This window comes from Alexandromys fortis, unplaced genomic scaffold (genome assembly GCF_014885135.2).
Source record: "Alexandromys fortis isolate MF-2015 unplaced genomic scaffold, M_Fortis_MF-2015_v1.1 scaffold_118, whole genome shotgun sequence".
NCBI classification, from domain to species: Eukaryota; Metazoa; Chordata; class Mammalia; order Rodentia; family Cricetidae; genus Alexandromys; species Alexandromys fortis.
Genome location: NW_026068010.1, coordinates 3,232,065 through 3,244,008, shown reverse-complemented (window position 1 = coordinate 3,244,008; position 11,944 = coordinate 3,232,065). Strand labels below are relative to the sequence as shown.

Genomic DNA, 11,944 nt, shown 5'->3' with positions numbered 1-11,944 from the left:
AAAAGGTCTGGAATTTTCCCCCCCCCCCCCCTCCCCCCCCCCCCCCCCCCCCCCCGTAATCCCAAGAGAAGCACAAGCTCCTGCATGGGTCACGCCATTAATCATCTTTCCTACAAACTATTACTAAGTCACATTTCTTCCATTCTTGGTTCGTGTAATTACAAAAACCAAACTGTTAATGGATTTCGGCCCATATCCTCATTAAATGTAGCTTCCTTGGCTTTATGTTGTTATTCTACTCCAGAAAGTTCTCTCTGAGTCAGTCCTGACTCTCATCTTGTGAGTTAGCTTTCCTCCGCTACCCTCCGATTTTCTCAAACAGCCTTCATATGCCTCTATATGGTTAATGAAAAGATCCAAATGCAAACCGGCTTCCTTCAAGGGTGTAGTAGTCTGAATGAGAATGGTCTCCGTAGAATCATGTGCTTGAGCGCTCGCTCCCCACTTAGTAGAACTGTTAGCGAAGAATTAAGAATTGTGTGGTCTTGTCACTGGCTGCAGGTTTCAAAAGCCAATGCCAGGCCCAGTCTCTCTCTCTCTCTCTCTCTCTCTCTCTCTCTCTCTCTCTCTCTCTCTCTCTCTCTCTCTCTGTGTGTGCGCACGTGCGTGTGTGGCACCTGTGACCCACCCACCCATTTAGCGTTCTCACCACCTTCCCCCATGGCAATTCCCTTTCCCTTGTCCGCAGTCTGATGGCTGCTCTCTAGAGGAAACACCTGGTACTCGCGCAGAATGGAGCCCCCAAAGGAAGCAGTTCCACACACTTTTCTGAGGACACAACGACAGTGTGGCATTTCCTTCTCCCTATAAGATCAACTGACATCCGGCCGGAGACATCACTGAATTTTGCTATCGCCAAGTTGTCTTCAGCAAACCCACCCACAGTACAAGAAGAAGAAGCATCAAGTCAGAAGCGATCACTAGCTGGGAGAAAAAGGGGCCCTTAGAATGCAGTGATGGGCCTCTTGCTGCGCCGTAGGGCTCAGAGAGTCATGGCTGTGTGCAGAGGAGAGCATCTAGGAAGTCCCACACTGAGTCTCTGTGTAAACTAGATGTGGTCATGCACTGTGTATAAAGTGTGAGCCCAAGAAACAACTGGACTGTAGAAGCAGGTGCAGCGGAACTTCCCTGTCTATGATGACTTGGAGGCCATTTAAAGGGTCATTCATCTGGGATGTGTGCAAATGCTGCCTATCAGAGAATTTTGACAGCATAATTTATAGAAAAGGAATGCATTCCCTATGTCTAACCTGGCCACAAAGAAGAATCACAGGAATCCCTTCTTATCCACCTGGAAGCCGTGGAACCACTGGATGGAACTGTGTCCGCACACAGCGCTGCAATCTGCAGTACCCAGACAGCGGAGCTGAGAAGTTAGATGTCTAAATGATGTCAGGTGGGCAGCATATGCAGCCTGGGCACTCAGGACAAAGGGATAAGCCATGTGCTGGGGTGGGGAGGAATGAGACAAAAGATTGCATCGTGCAGCTCACAATGGTGCACGATTTAAAAAGTACAATGTATTGACTCCTGAAGCTTTCAGTTTAGAAACCACGTAAGTCACCTAAGTGAAAGGCGGCCACTCTATCTCATTAATCCCATTCCCAGTTCCCAGTCATGGTCCCTCTGTCTAACATGTCAAAATTCCAGTGAGATAAGTAAATGTGGGTGCTTATTTGAAATTTAGGATTGTAAAATTTGAACATATAAATCATTACAAAACAAAAAGATCAGAGGGTCTCGCCATTCCGTTCCACAGGTGTTTCCGTGTCTGCCTGACATTTAGTTATTGCTTTTAATTCTGGATGTCTTACTAGCTGGCACCAGGGACCAGTTATTCCGTGTTTAATCACGAACACTTCTGAATTAGTAATGCAAATATCACCTCCGTGCCCTGAATATTATGTTTGCTAAAGTTAGCTTAGGGGGTGGCAAAATGTAAACAGCTTTAAGGTTACTTTAAGATAACATGTCCTTCTAATGATCGTGTCTTCATTTTACACTGTCCCCAAATTACTTTTAGACTATAACTTTCTAAGCCTGACCTCAGGGCAAAGATCTGAGGGCAGGACAATGTCAGAGAAAGCCATGTCTCAAAATGAGATGGAATTCAAGTCCAAGCTCAGTGATGTGTGAACTCCATTCCAGAACCAAGGCTCACGGGGACCCCGAGCCACATCTAACCTTGACCGTCACTCATAGCTCTCTGCGACCCACTGTGAGGAGGGTCCGCTAGCACAAAAAAAAAAAAAAAAAAAAAAAAAACCCCGAGCAGGAGTCACGTGGTACATTAGAGAGCCAGGGAAAACCCATTATTTCAATGTGCAATGGTAGCGGTAGAAGTCCTTCTTGCTCAGCATGTGGTCCCTGGACCACCTGCATTAGCCTGCCTGAGAATTCATCCACGCGCAGAACTCAAGTCTGCCCGATTCCATCCACCCAGAACCTGTGTTTTCATCGAGAACCCCAGCAAACTTGCATGTTAAGTTGCCAACAGTTTGAGAAACACCAGCGGAAGAGGGCGTCCCACCACTTAAAAGTTGGCCCATCATTCACACACAGAGACATCAGGGGAAAGCCAAGGTAGGTACGGGTGAGAGACTGCCAAATACACATAGCCAAGGAGCAAGAGGGCTGCTGTAGCTGACAGGAGGCGCAGCTGGTGAGGGCCGAAGGCAGGCAGTCTTTTAACAATGGCCGGGGTGCTGCTAAGAAGAAGCAGACAACATAGCTTAAAACCAGAGCAAGGCTCTGGGGGAGCCAAGCCAGGAAGCCTTGGAGTGCCTGCGCTGTGATCTCTTAGGCTGTATAACTTTTCCTAAAACTCATTTCTATCACCAACAAAACAGGCAAGCTTCCCATGAGAGGGTGTGACCAGATCAAATACGGTTCGCATGAAGCTTTTGGGCTCCCGTATGAGGCTCAGTAATGATACAGAAACCAATGGCTGGCAAGGGATCAATATGTGCCAATATTTGTTCCTTCGGGACTTCGCCAAGTCTAATTCTAATACTGAGGTGATTATTTTTAAGAGGTTTTTTTTTTTCATTATGTATGTACATGTTTGTGTGGATGGGTTTGTGAATGTGGATGCAGTTCCCACAGAGGCCAGAAGGGGGCATCGGGTACCCTGGAGCAGGAGTTGGAGGCAGTGGAGAGCCATCTGATATGGGTGCTGGGAATGAAAGTCCTGTCTTCACTAAGCCCATTTTATAAGGTGATTGTTATTCTCATTTGACAGATGAGGAAACTTACTTTACAAAATGTAAGGAAATGTCCCAGGGTCCCTCCCCAGACACAGTGCAGGGCTTGCCGCTCGGGCTCACGTACACTTCCTCAAGGCTGGCTCTCACCCTACTCACTGCTCAGGGTGCAGACGGACGGGTGTCACCTTACCAGTATCATGCTGTGTCCCGGGGGAAGGATGCCGCACAAGTCAGTTTCTACGTCTGAGATGGGAGGGAGAGCAGGAGGTCACAGGACAGGGCCCAAGCTGGCCGATTAGAGACCTCCACGCTGACACACGGAACTGTGGCCCTGCCAGAGCTGACAGAAGGCTGTCACTTCTCACTGGGATGGAGATGAGGCTTGGACAGCCCAGACCTACTCTTCTTTACCCACAATTCCCAAGTGTTTCTATCCTACAGGGCGCCCCGACAGAAGAGGGTTGCTTATCTCCCAGTTGGTCGGCTATGGGTAAGGCCAGATTCTATATCTTCTTCCTTAAAAATCCCACCCTTAGTTCCTTCATCAGACCTATTTATGCTCAGTGTGGACAACTGATGGAAGCCCAGTTATTTATCTGGGGGGCCTCCGGAAGTGCTAGAAGCCGCCACTCCATTGGAAGGCAGACTGCTTCTTTCTTATGGCAGTCTCCTGAACTCACAGGCATAGTCCGACAGCCCTGCTTAGAAACCACGGCTCAGCTGATGCCAGCGTCTTCCATGGGTTCATTACCTTTATTTTTCCTTCATAAAAAAAATAAACAACAGCAATAGGGTCCACGTTGTGCGATTTCACACGATGATACTGGTCAAATACTTTGCGCCCTTCTGGGGACTCAAGTCAACATTAGCAGTCACACTTCTTCTTTTATTTATTTAGATTACCCAGAAGCCTCTTTCATGCCAGGAGAGCAGTGCACAGTGCAGAGGTCATGTCTGCCAGACATTGCCAATGCGTGTCAGTAATAGGCTGCATCCTAGGAGAAAGATGGTATGTGCGTCTGTCTGTCTGTTTGTGTCTGTGTGTCTGTGTATATCTGTGTATGTGTGTCTCTGTGTCTGTGTCTGTCTGTCTGTGTATGTGTGTCTGTGTCTCTCTGGGTGTGTCTGTGTATATCCGTGTATGTGTCTGTGTATGTGTCTCTGTGTGTGTATGTATGTCGTATATGTGTCTGTGTATATCTGTGTATGTGTCTGTGTGTGTATGTGTGTCGTATATGTGTCTGTGTCTGTGTGTCTGTGTGTGTCTCTCCGTGTGTGTCTGTGTATATCTGTGTATGTGTCTCTCTGTGTGTGTATATGTGTCTCTGTGTCTGTGTCTATCTGTCTGTGTATGTGTGTCTGTGTCTCTCTGTATGTGTCTCTCTCTGTGTGTATGTGTGTGTGAATGTGTGTGTGCATGCACAACGATCAATGTGGGTTTGCCTTTCAAGCCTCTTGGTAACCATTACATACCGGTAGTGTCCTGAGCAGGCTGTAGATATGACATGGATAGAAATCTTGAATGATGATGATGTTGATGGTAGAGATTTGCTCACTAACTCCACAAATTAAAACAAATATTTTAAAGCAGGTTTTCAGAGGATCTTTATGGCCATCACTAAACAACCAGGAAAAGCTTACCTTCTATAATTTACTTAGTGTTGTGTTGAGAAAAATGTTAAGTATCAGAAAAAAGAACCTGAGGAAGGAGGAGAGATGCCTCCAGTGAGGGGCTCGTTTGGGTTCCAAGGGCAATCTTGAAAGGAGCCCAGGAAAGGAAGAGAACACGCCTTTGAGGCCTTGCATCTTGATTACACTATGGACTATTCCTCACACAAAATGCTCATCGTGGGGGCTAAAAACCTAAGTAATTAGTAGAGCAATGATTCTTAGCCACACGTCTTGGAGCATCCGAGCTGGCCGGGGACACTGGTACTGCATCTCCATTTCTTGGAAGGTCTGTGTACCAATCTCAAAGGCCAGTGGTGCAAAGCACTGAAGATCCTGCCCCGCCTTTCTCAATCTAACCGCCTTGGCGGCTGTTCTTGGTTAGATGCCATCCCGCACCTAAGGCAGGAATGCGGTGGCTGCAAAAAAAAGATGAAAGCTCGCTGAAGTCCATCACGGCTAGGCCTCAGCTTGTTACAACAAATGTCAAGTTCCTATGATGGACAGACAGACTCTGCAGATGCCAGACACATTGAAACCAGGCTGCTCGCCTACACCAAGTGCCCAAATTTGAAAAAATCCAACTTGAGTGTTATGCCATCAACACTCAAAATTGGTGGACCCTATGCCACAGTATCAATAACATCAAATTGAAGGCTATTTTAGATAAATAGATTATATATGCATACATAGATAAATATGTTATATATGCATATGGCTTTGGTGTATATATTGACAGAAGTAGTATATGCTATGGAGATAGACATCCTGAATCCTCTTGGTTGGGGCTATGCATTCAATCTCTTCTAATACTGCACTTAGCCACTTGCAACCCTTACCTACAAACTGCACACATGTACACACACACACACACACACACTAGAGCAATGCACCTAACAACCTGTCAGCAACCTAGAACACCCACCTGCATTGAGCCACAGCTCCCACTGTGAACAGTGGAATAACTTTGTCCCCCATTTAACAACCATCGAACTTAAATTCTATTTAATTCTACACTCATAAGGCCATTGGCGGGTGGGGACAATCCGACCTGAACCAGCTTTGAGTACATTCATAAAGAGACAAGCTGTGCTCGCTGATGAACTATAGAATCCTCTAATTACCATCTTATGCCCGTGTATTATCAGTGCTGATGATTAAAATCAGATGCAACACAGAAAGGGGCGGGTGTAGTGAGCAACGCCTTACATAATTCTAGCCAATCAATCAAAACAGACCCACCCAAACTACATCACTCAGAAACCAGCTCCTCTGTTCTCTTCTGGTCTCCACAGGGACCAGACACATACATGACAAACATACATAAAGGCATACAGGCATGCAAAACGTTCACACAATAAAAATAATCTTTAAAAAGGAAAAGAAAAGGAAACCAGCTCCACCTTCCTTTCCACCATAGAAAGAAGCCTCGGGCAATACGGGCCTTGAACGTCTTCATTCAAGGGGTCCACTGTCACTCTTAATAGTGTATTCCTGACTAATCTGTACTACTGCTTTGTTTGATTAAAGTTGTCCTGGGGCTGGAGAGATGGCTCATCACAAGCCTGTACTCCAGCCCGAGGGGATCTGCTGACCCTGGCCTTCACCCGCATCCACATGCACACTCAGATACACCTACACATAATTTTAAAATAGTAAAAAAAAAGAGAGAGAGAGAGACAATTCTCTTGGAAAAATAAAGCTTCCCTGTTACTTTGCAATTATTTCTTTTCATTAAATTCCAAGAATCTGGAAGCATCCAGGTGAGACCTGTGCCACAGGTAATGCTATCGTCAGGGTCAAGACAACTGGGTCCGTCCTACCAACCGGAGCAAAAGAATCTTGAGAAGGCTAAGTTCGGGATGCTCCCACCTCCCGGCTGCTGTCCTGAGCCCAGTCTTCCATCTAGAAAACACGCTCTAGTCAGACTGGCTCGCTCCCAGCCCTCTTCAGACTGCCCGCACAGTTAGAAAAGCTCCCACCATGCATGCCCCTATAAAAAAACATGCTGTAAATTCCACTCTTCAATGGAGAAATATCTCAGTGGACTTTGTGTCTCCGAGGTGTGAAAGCCCTCCCACAATGGTGTATGTGAAGGGAAGCCAGGGTGCATAAAATGCACTTGCACCCTGAAAAAAGTTAATGACAAGCCTCAAATCTATTCTGAAGTTTCCAGTATTATAGACTAAGATGGGGGGGGGCTGATTGATGCCAAGTGCCTTACCTTGGCTTCAGGTCACTGGGAACATTTTCACATGAGGGCTGGGAATCGGAACTCAAGTCCCCTCACTTCAGGAGCAGAGCGGTCTCCCCAGCCTAAACCTGCTTTCTAACTGAGCGCCCCCCTCTTCCTCTTACAAACTGGCATTCCTATTTCCCTACCAAGGAGAAAGTCTTGGTGGGTAACGTTTTCTCAGGCATTCAAAACACAGCCATCCTGAGGGTCCTTCCTGCTGTGGGAAGAATGCACTGGTCAATGTCTCATTTGCTTGGCCCTTCGGCTCCACCCTCTCCACAGAGTACACATCACCGTTTCCCAGCTGCAAAGGCATTATGTCTTCACATCTGGCGGGCTGCACCACTCAGACCCAGTTGGTTCTGGGACACTCAGCACCCTACTAAACATGTATAAGGGCTGTGTACCTTCGTCTTCCAGGGCAACCCGGCCAAGTGGATGGCCCTCCCTCCTGCCACTAAGATCAAAGCCCATTTCCACATCCTTCAAGTTTATCACGGTGTGTTTGTCCCTTTGGCCACAACAGTTCCTGAGAACCATTGGATGGGCTCTCTCAGTGCTCTGCAGCAAACCCGGCAGATACACTCTGTGCTTATTTCTGCCCAAGCTGGCTAGTTACCCAAGAGTCAATAGCGGCTCTGGACTGGGCTTCTGGGAGATTTTCTTCTCCACTAGGGTTGCTTGGTGTAAGAAACACAAAGAGAGCAATTACCCCCAAGAAAATAACCTTTTTGCACGTTCCTGCCGATTAAAGTTATTAGTGGTCACAACTACAGTTAGGTGTGAGGATCTGCATCCTAGACCTCCCCTGAGGGATGAGCCTGCGGGCTGAGCTCATCTGACCCATTTAATGGGAATAATGGAAAAAGCATTCACCAGCTGGAGTGTTGGGTGGGGCTGAATGTGCTCCCACCCTGTACTCCGTACTCTGTCGGCAAGACACCTTCTTAGCTGTTACAGGAAAAGCACCCTCCAAGACAAACACCCTTCTCAGCTGCTTCAGAAAAAAAAAAGGTTCGGCTATGGACGGCAGGTAGGCTGGCCAGGTCTCCCAGAAAGAGGACAGCAGCCAGGTAGAAGATTTGCAGGGACAGAGTTACAGGCTGGGGTGAACGGCGTGGCCACCCACCTCTTGATGTAGCTGCTGAGGCGGTAGACCTGCCCGTCGAAGCTCACTAGGCCGTCCCCGAAGACATTGAAGCCCCCTCGCGCGTCCGTGGGCTCCCCAGGCCCGGGCACCACGAGCTGCTCGCCACGCAGCTGGAAGGTACCAGGCTGTAGGCGGAGCAACTGCGACAGGGGCAGCAAGGCCAGTTCGCAGTCGCAAGTCCACAGGCTGCGGAGCTCCCCGGAAGAAATGGAGGTCAGGCTGGGTCTAGCCACAGGCTCGCACGCTGCGGTGGCCATACCCAGGCTGTGGCTCGGTCCCCTTCCTACCCTGAGGATCGCCAAGTAGGATTAACTACTGCACACAGCAGTGGCTCCGGAGCCCTCCTGTCACCCTTAAGGCTGCCCTCCGTCGAGGAGTGCTGCCGGCAGGGCACCGAGAAAGCGGTCCCCGCGCTGCGCAGCCTTTTTATCAAGCGCCGGGCACGCCCCTCCGGCCCCCAGGCAGGACCCCAGATGCTCCACTCCAGCAGAGCAATCAGCGTTTCATAACTTGGCGCTCTCCCACCTCGCCTGCTCACAGCCAAGTCGTACTTAGTCATCCCACTGGGGTCAGACACTCAGCCCCCGCGTGGGGCCCTCCCCTGCCTGTGCACACTGCCTAGTGCAGCATCTTCTCCACGACAGATGCCCAGGCTTGGCTCAGCGCCCATCCATCCCTCAGGTACCACTGCTCCCAGGGTCCCTGACCCACCTCTCCACCTGGGTGGGGCCCAGGGGCTGTCAGAGCTCAGGCTGGGAGTTCCATATGCATCTAGATTCCCCCACCGCATGCGCAGTCTAAATCTTCAGCTTCCTCCCTCTCCACCTAGATGACCTGGCGTTTCCTTCTCTTGGCCCTTCCTGGCGGGGGTTCCCACCCACCCAGCGTCATTCCATGAGCCTCCTGCCACTTTCCCACGAGGCTTTCTGCATCCCCTTGTGCACTGTACTTCTTGATTCTTTTGCTTCTGCTGCCCCCGGGGCCCTTGGGTGGTTATGTGCTTGGATTCAAGCCGGAAGACCCCCATCTGGCCTCCTTCGTGGACTGAGAATCTGACCATCAGTTTATAGATATTTGGGTGCTCTAGCTATGTGCTCACAAGTTCCCTAAGGGATGAAAGGACCATTGTCCCTTTCAATTTAATTAAAAGAAGAGAGGTAAAGAACCACAAACTTGTAGTCCAACAGAGGGGCAGGCAAGTTTCCCAACAGTTAACACTGACTGAGGGAAGGTCTCTGCTCTCTCCTGAGCGGGCAGGAGACTCCTAGCAACACTGAGGACACCTGGCCAGAGAACCTGAAAGGCAAATAGAATTCAGAGACTATATTCAATTTATCTCCATAGTGTCTGGGTTTAATTGAATCAAACAAAAGCTTTTCTGCAATATTTCATTTATTCTTTAGTTTCTTGAGGATTTTAAGTGATTGTTTATTTTGTGTATGAATGTTTGCCTGTGTGTAAGAGTACAATACCTGTAGAATCCAGAAGAACTCATCAGAACGCTTTTTGCCCGACTCCAGCCATATCCTAAAAGCCAATCTAATGCATCCTCTTTGTCCCAGAGATTCATCTTATCGGTTCTGAGACAACCTTGAGTGATACAGAGAGCTTAACTCAAACTCTCACAGACCAGTTCACACCACCGCTGCGTTCACTCCTAGACTTTCCTGTCAGAGCGCAAGGATCTGGGGCTGATGAGATGCTTAGCAAAGTGCCTGACACACAAGAGGGAGGCTCTGGGTTCAGATCCCCAGTACCCACATAGAAGCTGGGCCCCACACAGGGGCCCACGTCTGTGACCTGAGGTGGTGGAAGACAAGGTGGAAGGTGTGGCGCTCACTGGCTAGGCAACCCTGCTGAATTGATGAGCTCCGGGTTCACTGAGGTCCTGTCTCATAAAAATCAGGGAGAGAGTGATTGAGAAAGTCACCTGGCACTGACCTGGGACCTCCACATACGTACACAGGTGCACAGCCATGCTAAAAACCCTCCTGTATGTGTGCACATATCCACAGGAACACACACACACACAAGACACACACACACACAGCCACAGGAACACACACACAGAGAGAGAGAGAGAGAGAGAGAGAGAGAATACAAATATCTGTTGTCTTCCTCTCTCTTACATCAAATGGTCTTTATTCTTTCATCTCACCTCCTGTATTAGCTATTTTTCCCTAAGTCAAACTCACCCAAAGAGTTGTCTAAATTCCTTCTCTGCTATCTCACCCCAGGGCACCATTGAAACTGACCCTAATAAAATATCAGTGGCCTCCATATTGCCAAAGCTGGCAGACATTTCCTGCTCCGATGTCTCCAGCCAGCCTTGTCCTTGCCCTTCCCTCCCCACTTAACTCCTGAAGAAGTTGTGGGGTAGTCCATGTGCTTGGTAAGAATTTAATGTCTGGCTTGGGAACCCATTAGCTGTGTCAACTAGAATCAGTTTCTTAAACCCTTAGGTCTTTAGACGGTCTCACCTCTAAAATCTGGTGCAATCTGAGACTAGGGAGTGGCGGGGCAGGAATACAGCCAAGGGCTCAGGTTCAAGGAGCTCCCTGGACACTGAGCACACTGGGATCAACCCTGTGTGTTCCAGCTGCTTCACATGCAAACTGTGAGGTTTGTAGGCAAAGCACTATAAACAGAGTCTAGCCCTTAGCAAACGTCACCCAAGTGTGTGTGATGCCCCCATCAGGGGACTTCTCTGAGTTCAATGGCTGACAGCCCACACACTGCATCCCGAAGTCATCACAAGACAGTGCTGCCTCTTGTCTATCCCTGGTTGTTTTCTCTCATCTCTGGCCATTTGTTTGTCCTGAGTCTCAGGGTTCTGTCCTTGGCAGCTTCCTCTTTCATGGTTGGCTTTGTTCAAACCTTTGGTTCTGGTGGCTCCTAAAGCTGATGATCCCTATATATCCAGGTACAGCCCAGACTCTTGCCAGGCTCACAGACAGTCTACCCAACTCCATCCAGCCTCTCCACAAGGCTTTCCACCGGTGTCTCCAGGGAACCTCTTCCTCCTACTGAATGTGCTCATTCCTGTATCCATCATGCTATGAGATGTGCCCATCATCCTATGGGGCACGCCCATCCCTCTCTCCAGAATGCTGAAGGCATCCGAGACTGCCTTTCATCCCTCCCCACCCTGGCCCTCCTCCACCGCCCCCCCACCGCAGTCCTCCGACCCACTGGCTACCTCTGCCTGCTGAATGTGGCACCTGCAAGTCTCGGGTATTTCCTTACTTCTGTCTCAGCCCCTTGCCCCTCTTCAGTGTTTCTCTGGATGTGGCTTCACAGTTCCATCCATCAGGGCAGAGAAGCCAGAGCAGCCGGAGCTTGAAGCAGCTGGTGACGGCCTGGGACTGAAACTAAACAAGCCCTCTCTCCTTTAAGTTGCTCTTGGCAGAGTATTTTATCAAGCAACAGACAAGCAATTGTGACGACTGGTACCCGTAAGAGACTCCAGAGAGTTTGGGGCAGGCAAGAAAAAGAAATACCATCGTTGGACCCATTAGGGTCATTCCAAGCCAGGAAGATACCAGAAACAGAACTTGCCCCTTGATCTTGCCTTCTAGACTCAACACGTGAAAGAAATTAAACTCATTTGTTCTTAAGGTTTTTCATTTAGGTTTTTAAAGCTTTATTTTTTAACTATTTTTAAGATTTTTATATTTCACCTGC

General features: G+C 48.7%; 1 protein-coding gene across 2 annotated transcripts in view; it reads right to left on the bottom strand.

The window, feature by feature from the left end:
- Positions 1–8,707, bottom strand: part of Medag (mesenteric estrogen dependent adipogenesis) — a 17,243-nt gene extending 8,536 nt beyond the window's left edge. The window contains exon 1 of one of the 2 annotated variants that reach the window (XM_050161952.1): positions 8,240–8,707. In XM_050161952.1, coding sequence (XP_050017909.1) covers positions 8,240–8,517 — 278 coding nt within the window. In that variant the 5' untranslated portion in view covers positions 8,518–8,707. The remainder of the gene's footprint in view (positions 1–8,239) is intronic. The other variant, XM_050161950.1, reaches the window with a different exon arrangement.
- Between the last annotated feature and the right edge of the window lie 3,237 nt (positions 8,708–11,944).